We start from the raw sequence: 17,014 nt of genomic DNA, 5'->3' as shown, positions 1-17,014 counted from the left end.
ACGCCCTCCACCACCACCCTCCGCACCTGGACCACGGTGACCACCGAGGACACAGCCCGCACAATGAGCACCATCCACTCCGGATCACCAACCGACCCCTGCCCACACCACGTCTTCAACAAGGCCAACTCCACCATCGCACCCCAACTACGGAACATCATCAACACCTCCTTCAACACCGCCACCTTCCCGGAGAGCTGGAAGCACGCCGAGCTCAGCGCCCTACGGAAGAAACCAACAGCGGACCCCACCGACCTCAAAAAATTCCGCCCTATCTCGCTCCTCCCTTTTCCTGCTAAAGTCATCGAGAAGATCGTCAACAGACAGCTTGCCGCCTTCCTCGAGACGAACGGATCCCTCGACCCCTCGCAGTCCGGTTTCAGAGCCAACCACAGCACCGAGACCGCCCTCATCGCAGCCACCGACGACGGGGAAACAGCGGCACTCATCCTCCTGGACCTCTCTGCTGCGTTCGACACTGTCTGCCACCGCACCCTAGTTCAACGCCTCAGCAACATCGGCATCCAAGAGAAAGCACTGGAGTGGATCACCTCGTTCCTCGCCGGAAGAACACAGAGAGTCCACCTCCCCCGTTTCGATCCGAGGCCACCGAAGTCATCTGCGACGTTCCGCAAGGATCTTCACTCAGCCCCACCCTCTTCAACGTCTACATGAGACCTCTTGCAGCCATCACACGCCAACACAACCTCAACATCATCTCCTACGCCGACGACACCCAGCTGATCCTCTCCCTCACAAGAGACCCCGACACCGCCAGAACCTGCCTACACGAAGGGATGAAAGACGTCGCCGAGTGGATGAAGAACAGCCGCCTGAAACTGAACTCAGACAAGACGGAAGTCCTCATCCTGGGACCATCGCCCTCCGCCTGGGACGACTCCTGGTGGCCCCCCGCCCTGGGCACCGCACCCAAGCCAACCGACCACGCACGCAACCTGGGCTTCATCCTGGACTCTTCCCTCTCGATGACCAGACAAGTAAACGCCGTCTCCTCTTCGTGCTTCAACACCCTGCGTATGCTCCGAAAGATCTTCCGATGGATCCCGACCGAAACCAGGAAGACGGTCACCCAAGCACCAGCCGACTGGACTACGGAAACACCTTCTACGCCGGAACCACAGCCAAGCTACAGAAAAAACTCCAACGCATCCAGAACGCCTCCGCCCGACTCATCCTGGACATCCCCCGACGCAGCCACATCTCCGGCCACCTGAAAGACCTGCACTGGCTCCCCGTCAACAAGAGGATCACGTTCCGGCTCCTCACCCACGCACACAAGTCTCTCCACGACCTGGGCCCCAAGTACCTCAACGACCGCCTGACCTTCTACACGCCCACCCGCCAGCTACGGTCCACCAGCCTCGCCCTCGCCGCCGTACCACGCATCCGAAAAGCCACCGCCGGAGGAAGATCCTTCTCCTACCTGGCGGCCAAGACATGGAACTCCCTCCCCATCCACCTTCGGCTGACCCAGGACCATCTCCCCTTCAGGAGACAACTCAAGACCTGGCTGTTCGAGCAGTAGCAAACCCCTTCCCCCAAGCGCCTTGAGACCCTTCCGGGTGAGTAGTGCGCTATACAAGTATTATGATTGATTGATTGATTGATGGTGAAAACGATACCTTATCTATATTCAATATATAAATGAATGAGGTGTACCCTTATATTATCCTCTGTCACCCACCCTTGTTCTTTTTCTACTTTAACTTTCGGTAGGCTTTCTACCTCTGGTCTGCCCAACAGTTCATGGTTGAGCACACTATATAAGCGATGATCAAGAAACTCAAATATCTGCATTGTAGAGACTTGACCAAACTTTTATCAACAAGATTTCTTTAATAGTAAAAGAGCTGAGCATCTGTTTTCCCAATATTCAAATTGAATAAATTCAAAGTCATTTTTTGTCTATGTTTCTGTGTTTTCTTTATTATCATTACACATTTTTCTTCACAGGTGACATATTTTTAAATCTGGTTTCCAAAGGTATGAGTCATGAAACCTTATCAAACACTAGCAGCCCGTCCCGACATTGTCCGGGTATCCCCGCTGTTCAGCTGACTCTCCTCAGCCTCTTGAGAGTTCATTGTGTGAGAGCGTACACGGGACGCTGCGCGTGTGTGAAAGAGCAGCCTGGTTTTTTTTTATCCCCGCTGGTACACCGACTCTCCTCAGCCCCCGCCTGAGCACCTCTGGTACGCCGACTCTCCTCAGCCCCCGCCTGAGCCCCGCTGGTACGCTGACTCGCCTCAGCCCCCGCCTGAGCACCGTAGCAATCTGTTATGGTATATAACGCATAACGCATCCAGGATTTGCCGCCCATTTCCCACGAATGCCACGCGAATGCCTTGCCCATCTGTATGGCCACGCTCCCGGCAGAACGCACACGCCCACAAGGAAGTAGCGTGAAGGCTTTGTTTTTCGGAATGCCGTTTTAATGTCGGAATGCCGCGCCCATCGCTGTATGCACACGCCCCCAGCACAACGCCCCGAGCAGAACCCCCCCACCCACAAGGGACTTCTTTGCCGGTAAGGTTCTTTTACGTTTCTAATGTATACGGTGGGCCGCTGTATAGCCTATGTCCATCTGCTGCAACTGTCCTTTCCAATGCTGTATTGGGTGTTGTGATTGGTGCTGTGGTTCCTGAGATTACCGGCCTCAAAAGTTTGGGCTCTCTCTTTATTATATCAGTATAGATTAGCCTTCTTTATTATTATTTTACATGTTTCTCCAAAGGTGACATCTTTTTAAAAAACTTGTTTCCAGTTGTATGAGTCTTGGCACCTTGTCAAAGATTAGCCAACACATGTTTCTCCACATACAAGGCCTTCTGAGGCGGGGGCTTTTTCCATGCTTGAAAAATCAGTATACAATATACTTGAGTTCCAAACAAATTATTAGCGATCAACAGTGACATATGGTGTGTGAATACAGATGTGATTGATTGCCTTCCTGCAAGGATATAGGTGCAAGAAACAAGTCCTGTGTAGCATATTTTTGTTACAAATCTGTAAAAAAAGATTGTGGAGGTCAAGTCAAGGCTGTAGTTTACAATGCCAATAGTTTAATCGCTCGCAAATGCATGACCTATTGCATTTACACCCACACAGAGCCACCCACACAGTCATTCACATAGAGCCCCCTAAACAGAGCCACCCTCACACAGAGAGAGCCACCTACAAAAAAGCTATCCACACAGAGCCACCCCCACACACACAGAGCCACCCCCACACACACAGAGCCCCCCCACACACACAGAGCCCCCCCCACACACACAGAGCCCCCTGCAGCTCGCCTCCCCCCCCCCCCTGTACGGGGGGGCTGCGGGGGCCAGTGCTACACCACTGCTCTCCAACATATGCATGCCCAGGGCTTAAAACTTTTAAATAAATATCTCAGAATGGAAGACTACATATCTCCTTTCAGAGAACGCATGGCCTGTTCTAACTTAAACGTACAATTAAATTAAACTGGTTATGGATTAACAGTGTGAACCTTTATATATACATACGTATTTTAATCTTGTTTATATATTGACTTGGTTTTAACTCTTGATAAAATATGTATTTAATTCATGCCATACAGAAGAGAGGTACTTCAATTAAATAACAATGTTGCAAAACAATGTCAGGATATTCATGCATGAGGTAAATCAGAATTAAGCGTACAGAAAAAGAAACGTGGATGTTTCAGCAGTAGGACTGTTCTACCTTTTGCGGGAAGAGGACCACATTAAGAGAGCTTTGCATTTGTATCATCATTGGGATATCCGTGAAGCGTGCAAAACTAAATAGAAGAGCTTTGTAAACATCATAATGGATTCATTTTGCAATGTGGGTAGCTGTTTATACAGTTCATTGGCAGATTCTAAAGTAAAGTGTTGCATTTAGATAATGTCCTGCTTTAAAGCATGCTATAAAAATCCCACTCTCCTCGAAATGCACAAAAGAAACTGATGTATTTATTAGAATATTAAGTGGGATTGCCGTCTCGAAGCCAAGTCCTTAATTACAAATGTAGGACATAAGCACAGAAAATTCTCTCTTCAAGCAGAGGACAGTGGAAGTGGTGACAGAGTTGGCGTGATTGTGTCCACCTTTGGGTGAGGGGGAGAGACTAACACCAGGCTTTGAGCGAGGGGTGGACAGAGATACCCACCTTTAGAAAATGGGTGGAGAGAGGGACACCCACTTTTGGGCGAGGGGGAGAGAGGGACACCCACCTTTGGGCGAGGGGGAGAGAGGGACACCCACCTTTGGGCGAGGGAATTCTTGATCTGGGGAGGGGCGGGGGGGCGGTTAGAAAGTGAGAGACAAGTTTCGGGCACTATTAACCCGCATTAATGCCCCCGAGCTGTCGGTGGCGTTGACCTTCCTCCTAATACGGCCACGGAGACCTTTAGTTTAGCAGTGCCTCCGGTGCGGTGCTGTCTCCGACATAGGAGGTGCCAACCTGGCAGAGAGCACATTCCAAGAAGGACCCCCGTAACTCGTAGAAAGAAATGGACACGTACCTCTATCCACGGCAGGGGGCTCTTTGAATTAAAGGGGGTGTCTTGGACAGAGGGTGGTGATGGTGGCAGCCTCAGCCTTGCGTGGGAGGCCTGAGAGAGGTGAGAGCCTGCCCCTCGCCCCCCCCACACACACACACACACACACACACTGCTGCACCCTCACGCACACACTGGGGCCGAGTCACTTCAACCCAGTGATGAAGCATGTCACCACTAGGTTGGTGAGTGAGGGTTCTTAAACATCTCTCTATTTGTGTTGTGTTTCCACCTTTCTTTCCCTTCTACTTAACCCTTACATATTTGTTTGAGGTTGCTCTTTGTCTTTTCACTCTCCAATTGTAACCAAAAGCCACAAAGAGCTCGAAAGACTACTCGTTTCCATTTTCATTTCCAGTTCACTACTTTTAAAAGTACCAAAGGCCAGCAGTCACTTCATCAAAAAAATCACCATCCAACCACAATTAGATCAAAATAATTTCTCGGGTTTCGCTATAAACACCGTGGAAAGCAAATAAACTCTCTAGCATAAGCAGTGTTGCTTTCCAGGTCATGGAAACTGTGTGGGGGCGGGGGGGGGGAGGGGAGGGGGAGAAATCAGCTGACATGACAACTTGGACTCGATACTGACAAGACCTTCAACAAGAATTTGCAAATGGCAAAAGCTAAATGCGTAATTTTACCTTCAATGACGTTCTAATTGCAAGATAGTAAAGAGAGCTGAGTGATAAGTAGAAAGTTAGGAATGGTAGCTGGCCTTGTAAGTGTCTGTTCGGAGACAGAACTTGGGAACATTAGGTAGGAACACCGATCACTCGAGTCACCAAGGGAATACCCACGAGTGTGATAGCTCAGTGAATTCATATACATGGTACTGGCACCTACTTCAACAAGCAGGCGACTGGAACACATCTGGGACGCAGATTTCCATTACTGTGCGTTGATACAACCAACCTGTCCCACCGTAAAGAAAACTCACACTGAACAAATGGACAGCATGATTTAGCTGGCAGTAACTGGCAAGACTACACCTGCAACTTATTAAATCGAAGATAAACATTTGCCCTGTTAATAGGACATGTGTAAGCACCTTACAACATGCACTTACCTGTCGCGATCCTACCAGTTAGATGAAAAACACCAAATTTCCAGCTTCAACAGGTGCACATGGCCTGCTGATGCTTCTTTTCTTGTAATTAAGGGGGAGGGGGGTGTCGGTGTCAGCTCAGTTCCTAGGGGCAAACCTACCTACCTGTAAGCTCTATAATCACTACTTGTAGGACATTTACAACATGGTCTGGGACTACCGGCCACCCCCCTCCTTAACCCACTGACAGCATTACCTAATTCAACCATTCAACACATGGGTCTTTGGAAGTCAGGGGGTCAGGGCCCCCCCTGGCCGTATTTATTAAAATATAAAAACAAAATCAAAATTTTAATAAAATAAACATTTAGACAATTATTAAATGCACATTTCAGAACATTAGATTTACATCCATTTTTGACATGGTATGATGGGCTAACCTTAACAAATATCTAGTACAGCGTGTTTCCTAACCGAATCTAACATCCTGAAAATTAAAATGCATTCTAATAATTTAAGTCGTACGGCAAGGTCGCTAACCGGTGTCAGATCCTTTCACAGCTACGCTCTCACGTTCGAGATGCGCATGCGCAACCCAGGGCACGTTTCACCCACGTGCGCGCGCAACCCAGGGCACGTTTCACCCATGTGCGCTCCCTGAACTCCATTTAACCATAACAGGAGGGCCCGTACACTCGCGCACCTTGATGACATCATAGTGTCTGTGAGGGGTGGTTACCAGCCTGAGGAAAGCGTAGACTCCCTCCCCCGCACCCTTCTAAGTAATGGATATCATATCCTGTCCCTGAAGTTCTGGGAGAGTCCAATGGCCCCTCCCGCTGGGCGGCCCCTTTCGTGAATGGGACCGCCCCCCCCAAGGACCTTAAATTGCTGCTCACCGATTATGACCTTACCGCCAGACCCACATAATAAATACGACATTGCTATACTAAGAGGGAAAAAAGGCCTAAGGAGAAAATTAGTTAAAACCACAGCAAAGCACAAAACATCTCCATATGTACATTCAACCTGTAAACGGGAAAAAAGGCCTAATGAAGCAAGCATGATATTCCTATGATCCTGCACATCGCTAGACAGTATACCTACCACTGAATGTACCCAAGTTCCGCTAATCAAGGGGATGGAGGGTGGGGAAAATTACACAGCCCCACGGTGGGGCGAGGAGCGAGCCTGGGAGCGCGGGCACAAAGAGGCCGCTTCCCGCGCTCCCCAGGCTCTTAACCCCTTCGCCGTCGCGGCCCCGCCCCCTCGCCCCGGAAGTGCACAACTACTTCCGGGGCGAGGGCGGGGGGCAAGCCACCACGAAGGAACCGGGATATGGGAGGGGCCGGGCCCCGCCATGCCTGCGTGGGGGCCGATTGGTCCCCCCTTTTCTCATGGTCTGGGACTACCGGCCACCCCCCTCCTTAACCCACTGACAGCATTATCTAATTCAACCATTCAACACATGGGTCTTTGGAAGTCAGGGGGTCAGGGCCCCCCCTGGCCGTATTTATTAAAATATAAAAACAAAATCAAAATTTTAATAGAATAAACATTTAGACAATTATTAAATGCACATTTCAGAACATTAGATTTACATCCATTTTTGACATGGTATGATGGGCTAACCTTAACAAATATCTAGTACAGCGTGTTTCCTAACCGAATCTAACATCCTGAAAATTAAAATGCATTCTAATAATTTAAGTCGTACGGCAAGGTCGCTAACCGGTGTCAGATCCTTTCACAGCTACGCTCTCACGTTCGAGATGCGCATGCGCAACCCAGGGCACGTTTCACCCACGTGCGCGCGCAACCCAGGGCACGTTTCACCCATGTGCGCTCCCTGAACTCCATTTAACCATAACAGGAGGGCCCGTACACTCGTGCACCTTGATGACGTCATAGTGTCTGTGAGGGGTGGCTACCAGCCTGAGGAAAGCGTAGACTCCCTCCCCCGCACCCTTCTAAGTAATGGATATCATATCCTGCCCCTGAAGTTCTGGGAGAGACCAATGGCCCCTCCCGCTGGGCGGCCCCTTTCGTGAATGGGACCGCCCCCCCCTAAGGACCTTAAATTGCTGCTCACCGATTATGACCTTACCGCCACAGGCCAGCATAGTTGACCGACTATCTGCCCCCCCCCAACCGCCTACACTGAAAGGTCATCTTCCTAATCAAAAAACCCCTCTACCCCTGCTAGTTTGTTCCCTACCCATAGGGCATTCCCTGACTCTGTGAACTGGACCCCCACCCTGTGAGTAGAGACAACCCCTCCAACAATTGTCAACTCTTCTTCATCAGCCGACTGTTATTCTACAATGTCTCTCTCTGATGCACCCCTGTGGGATATACTGCAATTGAGGTGTTTGAAATAATTTCTCAATCCAAGTGTTGATCCTCTTTATCGAGTGATTCTTCACAGGGTGATTCCGCGCCCTCACCGAGTCCACCCCCCCTTTCCCTGCAGCCTGGGGAAACTGAGCCCCCCTATGTTGCAGTCTGGGTTTTATATTTTGCTAACTTGCATGCTAGTGCGATTATCCCTTCCACCAGAACCCCCTTTGCCTATCGGGTACTTCTCCTTCCCCGCTCTGGACGGACAGACCCCATCTTTGGTGTCCCTGTAGTTGCTGTGACCGGGGGTATCCTGGTACTATCAGTGTACACCTCCCACTGGCGTATCGTGAAGTCTGCTAACCACCCACACCTGGCCACTACGCTCTGGGAAATGTTAAGTGTATGTCTAACACTTTACTATGGAAGTCCCCACTTCCCGACCAGGGGTGATGAGGCGTTGCATAGGCCTATTTATTCCTGGGGTTGCCAAGGCTAGCAATGCACACCCTTGTGCACTGCCCCATCCCTATCGTTGGCCCTACCAATTGGTAACCTTATGCATATACCATGCTGACACTGGTGGCTCTGCGAGCGCAGGCGCCGTTACTGTAGAAATACAATTTCCTGTTAAGGAAAAATACTGCCATTTTATGTGACGCAACATCCCGCTACATTACTGCGGCCAGCCCAATCTAGGGTTTACACACCAAAAACCATCAACCCTGTGCTGGCACCTCCTGCGTCTTTGATCGCTCGCCCATCACACTTGCGTTGCTGCTTGCCATCCTCTACCTGACGTAAGCATCCCTTGGGCTGTCCACCTGTTGCAGCTGTTGTGATGTGGAGCACTCCAGATATCCACCATGGACCCGGCCATACATAAATGGAAAAGATAAACACAAACCATTAGTGTTTCTGGCGATAACTGCTGTACACGTGCTAGTCTTACATTGCCATCACTTGCTAAGTTTTAGATAAGATTGGCGCCAGCTGCATACTCATTGACACTTCCGACTGTAAGTGTTAAGCATAGCCTCAGTTTGTGTCCCATGTAGTGTGATTGGATTAGTGTTACGGAGAGTGCCCTGTAGAATGACCTTCATTAAAGAATAATATCCAGTGTGCAGTACAGTGACCCAGTGCGTGGGGTCCACCGTGATACAATCGCGCCCTCATGACTCCTTAAGGACGATACACAGTGTGAAGTGCGGTGCCACGGAACATTCATGGCTACTAAAAATTCTGCTGCAGACCAGGACATCACCTCCTATTCCTGATTTTCTACCCACGTCTTTAGGCCACAGGATCTAGGTTTGAAAGGGACAGTCTGTTTGCCAGTGCAGCATCTAAGTCGTTAAGCATAGGATCAGCACCGCCCTAACCATGCTAGGCTGTAAAATTGGCTTCCTATTTTCACATTCATTGTTACTACAAGAAAATTGTGCTGCAGGCGAGGACATCGCCTCTTAATCCTGGTTTTCTACCCACGTCTTTATGCATAGGATCTATGTGTGAAAAAAGGACAGTCTGTTCAACAGTGCAGCATCAAAGTCTTTACCCAAAAGGATTAGCACAGCCCTAACTATGCCAGGCTGTAAGATGCCGTAACTAGGCTCCTGGACACCTTTTAAGGTGTGACATCCGGGGCCAGGGTGTGTAGTATTATCAGGACCCCAAGTAATCGGTCGTTAGCGTGGGGAAGTTCCACGCTTGCTGAAACTATCAGATCGGTTGATGGCATTGATCTTAGTACTCACCTGAGATGGCCTGTGAGATAAAGGCTTTTCCTTCGCGTGGGTCCCCATGTGTCACTACCTTGAGTGCTTCCTGTTGGCCCCCGCCGTTCTAAAGGCTGCAAGCCTCGTCAGCATGCCTGCCGTGGTCCGTATACCACTTTCTTGATATATGGTTCGGTACGCCCCTAGGGCACAACGTATACTGTGCTAAGTTACTGCGTGTTAAATAAATTTACTGACTGTAATTCTTTTCTTCATAGCCTCCTAAAGGGACCAGAGGGATGTGTTTAGAATAAATAACTATATTTATATCCACCTGGTGTGGTTCAACTTTCATTTCCTCACTCGTGAGATTTTGATTGGTAAGGGTCGTTTTAGACTGGTGCAGTGTGTCCCCTAGAATACTGGGCAGCATATGTCAGGCATCCCTCTCACACTATGCTCACATAATTTGGCTCCCTGATCTGGCTAGATCAATGTTTAAGGCCTTCTGAACCGCCTACAAATCATCTCAAGGAGAAAGGGGGAACACTACAAACAAAACGTAAGCAATGCAGACAACAAGGGTGGCAACACCCCAGATTCTCACTCAGGTTTCAATAAGAAATCCACTTGAGGACTCCCTTTTAGGTCCCAGTGGCCAAGCCCTGGAATGAGATATGAACGAGCTGGGCCCTATGTGGCCTCGCTCATTGCTTTGCACTGATGGTGAGCCTGCACACCTAATTCTTATGCATGGGTATCTTTTTTTTTTGGAATTTACTTTTGATCGTTCTGTTTTCAAATTGCCCTTTAAACTGACTGAAATGCCAGTGCTGGCTACTTTCATGAAATGTACGATGGTGAGCCTGCACACCTAATTCTTATGCATTGGGTATCTTTTATGGAATTTGCTGTTAATCGTCCTGCTTTCAATTGCATTTTAAACTGACTGAAATGCATTGAGTGGATAATGAACCTCAAGAACCGAATTTATAATTTTGTCTTGTTGAATCATACCCATATAATACAACTGATATTGTGAATGCCCTATTAATCATGGTTTAATGATGCTGAATAAACTGGAATATGTGAAGAGAAAATTACAAGTTTGACTCTTGAATTCAGATTAACATTGGGGCCTTCTGCCCATAGCAGTGCGACAGGTAGTGTAGTGTTTTCCTTACGCTCTCTTAGCATACTTTCATGAAGCGTCATCAAAGAACAGAATGCATATTTCATCTGCAACAAGGGGTATGCGAGTACAAAAAACTGTCCGCTATTGCGACATGACCCCTATATGGCAGCATAGGCAGCTAGATACGGCGTCCTGCGTTCTGACAGTACCTCACAAAGTATGCTACCGGTGGCTACGGTAAGCCTTCAGAAAATTACTCATTCTGCGCTGGGCTTCATTTGGGAAACTACCGTACATCCGTTAAATATCGTCCAAATAACTGTGCTTATACCCCAGACTCATACTAACCATATTTCGGACTGGTACCTTACGAATTGTCTGTGTAATACCTGATATTACAGAGCGGGTGGTGGGACACGTATGCCTCTGGGCCATCAGACTCCAGTTTTTAAGAGAATTAGTGAAGTGCCAGCACAGTAAACGGTGCTGTATTTAAAACGCGACATCTAAGTGGCGAAAAGCGGATTTACCACACTTAGGCAATACATGCCCTATTTGTCAGTCTTTGTCAAAGAGCCACTTACCGACTGGTTATTTGCTATTCCGGCGTGCCCCAATATGGTGGCCAAAGGTAGACTTCCACCCTGTCCCTTCACAAGAACGAATACCATGGCGGAATGACTCTAAAAATTTTAAAGTGTCTCCAACAAGGTCTCAACAGATAAAATACTCGACCCATTTTATTTAAAGTTAAAATAGTGGGCCACGCCTTAATTAAGGGCATGGTATAAGATTAACTAAGCTTGACATCTGTGCTTAGCCTAGTGTGCTGCCCTAATTGTGCTTCGCTGTTTCTGTTATTGCATCCAGATATATGATACAACAACACATAACATCATACCTACAAGGTTTTCAATGGTTGTTAGTTACAGAAGATAAATAAGCAGCAACTATGGCTCGTACTTCACTAGTGCGCAGTGAGAGCACAGGTACATCGAAGTGCCTGCTGTCCCTGCTGTCCGGAAACAGGCCACCTGTGCTAGGGCTCAAAACAGAGCCCTATTGCGATATTTTCCACTTTACAACTAGCCTAGTTATACATGGCATTCATCAAACCGACCGCTTAGAGTAACCATTAGCGCATATTGTCGTACCCATGTAAAGAAAACCCCCCTCTTAGTCATGCTAGATATCCTTCTATCTGAAAAACATGCAAATACACTTTATTCCTCTATTTTCAACTTGACCACTAGATGGCAACGCAGGCAGCTAGATAAAGCTTAATGCATGCCGAAACAGAATCCCATTCCAGACTTTCGTCCTTGCCATCTTCATTCTTTTCTACATACATGCACGTGTGCACACAGATATACACACACATATGAATAAGGACATAAGCACACCCACCCTGACCCCGGTCCCTACCGGACTTGTACACCTGAAAAGGAAGAAAGGAGCTATCGAGCCCTGGTGCACGGTTGTGATCTTAGATCGCAAATGGTGCAAGTGTGTGCCAGCCTTCACATTCTATTCCTGCTGTAGGGTACTAAAACTTGGGTTTAGAAAAGGGGGGGCAACTTGCCCACCTGAAGGTACTCAATACAACTTTTAAAATGAACACTTACATCGCTTTTATTGTCCTACATATGGAACAAAAAATGGAAGAAAGTGGCTGGGTAGGCAGCACAGATTGATTGGGCAAATTGCAATACCTGTTTGAGCCATATAATGCTGCTTTCACAGTTAACGAGAAGTTTTTACTCTGTGGATTTGGGCTCCTTGATCATCCTAAGCCCTGTCATTTGTTTCAATACTAAATTGTTTGCATGTTTGGTAGATGTTGCCCTATCAACAAGATCCTGCTTTTCTCGGGACTTCAATCTATGGTACTTGACCAGATCACCACTAAGAACAGTAGGGTTGGTCCTTTTCTGTTTCTATAGCACACAGTAAATTAAAACAACAAAAGGTAGGTTATTTGACCTGGTTGGTCTCCATATACCTGTGGATTGTCTGGTTCGCTTGACAAACAAACTATACATTCTTTGTACGTTTTTAGAGCGTTCAGCTTTTTCGACATTTGCGGGGGTTTTCCACATACCAGTCCGCCCCAGGCTAAGGCACTATGGCTCGCTAACACCGCGCACGGCACCCGCCCCTGCCTTTCACCTGCCTGCCCCTGCATTCCACACTCGCCGAGCACCTGCGGCCCCACGGCTCACCTTTTAAGCCCCAGTCCGAGTCATGGGAACCTCCGGGATCGAAGACTCCCGACCTCTCCTGGGCTCTCTATCAGACTTTTCCTGCGCCGTGCGTCCTGCTCCAGCTGCGCCGTCCGCTCCAGAATCCATGCTGGCCACATCCAAGAAACTCCGCTGCCCCGCATAGACCTGCACACGATAGTCCTAGCACCAATGCCGACCGCTGGAAATACCGCGACACCTGTGATCTCTGCAAGATAAAAAAGAGAAAAATTACACAGCCCCACGGTGGGGCGAGGAGTGAGCCTGGGAGCGCGGGCACGAAGAGGACGCTTCCCGCGCTCCCCAGGCTCTTAACCCCTTCGCCGTCGCGGCCCCGCCCCCTCGCCCCGGAAGTGCACAACTACTTCCGGGGCAAGCCACCACGAAGGAACCGGGATATGGGAGGGGCCGGGCCCCGCCATGCCTGCGTGAGGGCCGATTGGCCCCCCCTTTTCTAATGTTCGCCCCCCTCCCCGATTGCCTACCGTCCTCATGCGCCCTTTATGCCCCAACTATTCTGCCCCCACCCTCACCGAATACTCACTATTCAGGATTCATGCTGGACATGTCACGCTGTCCCCCCCCCCTCCGCGTCTGCACAGTTCTCCGCCGTCTGAGACTGGGGCGGGGCCGCTTGACACACGCTTCCTCTACCCCCCCCAAAAGAAAACAAGTTTAAGCTATTGGCATTGTAAATGACAATGCCTTTTATTTATGTTTTAAAAACAAACAAAAAAAGGCATTTTCATTTACAATGCCAATAGCTTAAACTTGCGTAAATGCGAGACCTACTGCACTGCAAATGCTTGTTTCAATAAGCCTTTCATGCAAATAGCAGCCAACATTCAATCTGCACAGACAGTTCTACTTGTGGTGCCCATAATAACCACAAGGATAGAAGGATAGGCCTGCCTGTATTAGAACGTCTGGGACCCTCATGCCGGCTTTTGCTGTGCGTAAAGAAACCTTCCAGAGCGTGCCTTGAGGTGGGCGGCAAGACAATAAAGGGTTAATACACAGCACTGCTTTTGCTTCCCCGCTGAGGAGAAAAAAACAGGTCTTCGGTCGTACTGTGCAATCCCCCACCGGAAGCTACAATATGCAGGCTAATGTCTGAACAGATGTGGGGCTGCCAGCTGAGGGGGTACAGCGTGAAGGGGTTCTGCTCTCAGTCAGCAGACCGCAGTCCCATCTTCCAGATAAACTTCAGCCATGAGCAGAATCAAACCAGGGACTCGCAGACTCCTGCTATAGAGCTGCGCCAATGAGCGGAAGGCGCTGCTCCCCAGCAGCCTGCAGCACATGTGCTCACTTTTTGCTGCTTCTTTCTCGCCTCCCGGTCGACCTGTCTTTTAAGTTGAGGGAATGAATGCCACCTGACCCCAACCATTCAGGCTGCTTATAAATATTACCGTTACTCACAGGCGTTCCACGTTTTAGAGTTTTTGAGAGAAGCACTAGGGCAGGGACTGACAGATATTTACATGAAGCGAAGTTGTGAAATGTCACCAACACGTACCAAAAGGGCTTCACTCTGCACCCTTAAAAAAGAAATGTGAACCGCCCAAGTAAATAACTAAACTTCACGGACTGGCCCATGTGCACAAAAATCCATTATTCACACATATTTTCTATTTTTTTCGAAATGGGTTACTACATACCTGACGGAGAATACCTGTGTGTGCATTTCTAGACTCCTTTCCAGTGTAATGCATTTTTTTTTATGACATCGAAGTACATATAGGGTGACCAACTGGCATGGGTGAAAATTCAGGACAGTGAGTGTAAAAATTCAGGACAAAGGGTCAAAATTCAGGACAAAAATTCAGGACAGAAGGTCAGAATTCAGGACAAAAATTTGGGACGAAAGGTACATTTTACAGACACATCAAAGGAGGTAGCACAATATTACATAAGTAAACAGACAACCAACACAAGCACAAGTCAAAATAAGTTTATATTAGGTTGAGAGAACCTTGCACTGCATCTGTAGTGTGCCGGAGTGAAACTTAAATACCTGCGTTTGCATATTGGAGAAACCTGGGTAACATTATCCAAAATGAAACCTCCACCCCCCAGAGCTTGGCCCCTGGTGAGGTGACAGGAGCCCGTAAACAAAAACAGTTTGCCATGCTCTGGGCTGACTGATTCCTAGCCAATCACATTGGGATGTATTAAAATGGTGAAAAGTAAGAGCAATCTTCGTTGCATTTTTACAAACAATGGTAAAAACAATTTTGTTAACTTCTAGGCGGGCCAAATATGTATTCACTACTAAATGAAGTTATGGTGAACTTTCTGAAACAGATTACAAACAAACCCACCCGTTATTGTACCATTTATCTCCGCAAACATTACAGGTCATCATCTGGTTTTCCATTCTACACCCAACCAGGGAGAAAGAGTGTTCCTCTAGGGATCACTGTTGCTGTGCAATTAAAGTTCTCACATCGCTGACATTTAATTTTATTTGTGGTGGTTCCCTCCACACCATGGGGAAGCTGGTGTTCCAGGACTGACAATTCTGTATATGAAGCCCTGAGTCTCCTTAACTCATCACTAGCCATTTCCAGGGCAGTCATTTTAACAAACTCTTTTGGGCTAAGAGCTTCTAAGAACAAGTGTTGCCTCAAGTGGGGGGTTTTGGGGTTCTTCAGGTTTGAAACTTTGCTCCTGATGCAAATTTTGTACTTTTTGTTATTGTTGGCGTGTGCAGAGAAGACGTCCTCTTCGATTTTCTTTGCTAAGTCCCAAATCACCTCTTCTTCATTCGCTTGCAATGTAATGGAATCTGCCAAAGCTCGGTAAAGCAACTCTGTGCATTTGGACCTCAGAGCGGCCATATTGTGTTCCTTTTCCTGGTGTGTTACAACATTTTTCACCAGTTCCAAATGACAACCAGGATTGTCCTCTTGACTAAGACTGAGGTCGATCTTCAGTGCACTGTATGCTTCCTTTTGTACGCTTTCTAATGGCAATGGATATGATGAGTGCAAGACTTTCATAGAACTGTGCTCCAAAGAGGCCCCGTTGGCTCTTCTGAAAGCAGTTTAACGTTTTCTTCATCACCCTTTTTCTTTCCTTGAGAAATGCCATTTTGCAAGTACGTGGATCCATGGTAGATGCTTCTATAAAGCGCTTTTTAGTTAGATAACAGGGGCCGTATTTATGAAGGCCTTGCGCCGCCGGTGCGTCACTTTTAAAATGGGAAAAAGTGACGCACCGGCGGCGCAAGACCTTCATAAATAAGGCCCCAGGAACTTTGCTTTTTTTTTTTCAAATTACGTGATGGGCAGGTCTTTAGGACTCTGTACACAGCTGCAACCATGTCAGTCTCTTGCAAAAGTTCAAAGGTCACATCAGCGATTTCCAGCTCAGCTAAATGGCATTTATATCATCATTCATAATCCTTTTCAGTGAGCAGTTTCTGAATAAGATGGACTCTTTCTTATACTCTTTCTTCATATTCATGCTGGGCTGTTAAGCTATCTGTGTTAACTGTCACTCACGAGGCATGTAAATATCACTCGCATGCACAACGATAACACAGAAATCATGTCACAAGTCTTGAAAGCTGGCTGACTGCGGATTTTCACGCAATAAAGTTAAAAGTAAAAGTTAAGGTTTGTGCTGCAAGGTCGGTTAAGTATTTCTCTTTTTAATTGGAAAAAACAACATTTTTAAAAAGCGAATCGGACAATGTACCCTTCAGGTAGACTAGCCTGTGTAGATTTGATTTTGCAAATGTCAAATTGTTACGATCCATGAGAAGAGCAGTAAGTGCAAGAGGAGGCCCAGCAGATGCTGTCACGGGCCCATTATCATTCTGTATGTGATAATTAGGCCGACATACAGAATGATAATGGGCCGGATAGCAGTCTGTGTCAGGTCAGGGAGGGGCTGTAGCAGGCTACTGCTCACAGCAGGAGCTTGAGCTGGCCCCCCGCAGAGAGAGTTAC

At 47.8% G+C, this 17,014-nt stretch overlaps 1 protein-coding gene across 1 annotated transcript; it reads right to left on the bottom strand.

Moving 5' to 3' along the window:
- Positions 1 to 15,363: 15,363 nt before the first annotated feature.
- Positions 15,364 to 16,074, bottom strand: LOC144798994 (transcription elongation factor A N-terminal and central domain-containing protein-like). The gene is given in 2 exon segments (XM_078670142.1): positions 15,364 to 15,415; positions 15,417 to 16,074. Coding segments are annotated over 2 exon segments (696 nt in total). The 5' UTR covers positions 16,061 to 16,074.
- Positions 16,075 to 17,014: the final 940 nt, after the last annotated feature.

The sequence above is a fragment of the Lissotriton helveticus genome, chromosome 12 (assembly GCF_964261635.1).
Source record: "Lissotriton helveticus chromosome 12, aLisHel1.1, whole genome shotgun sequence".
Lineage (NCBI taxonomy): Eukaryota > Metazoa > Chordata > Amphibia > Caudata > Salamandridae > Lissotriton > Lissotriton helveticus.
The sequence above is the reverse complement of the archived record's forward strand: the minus strand, read 5'-3'. Positions and strand labels throughout refer to the sequence as shown.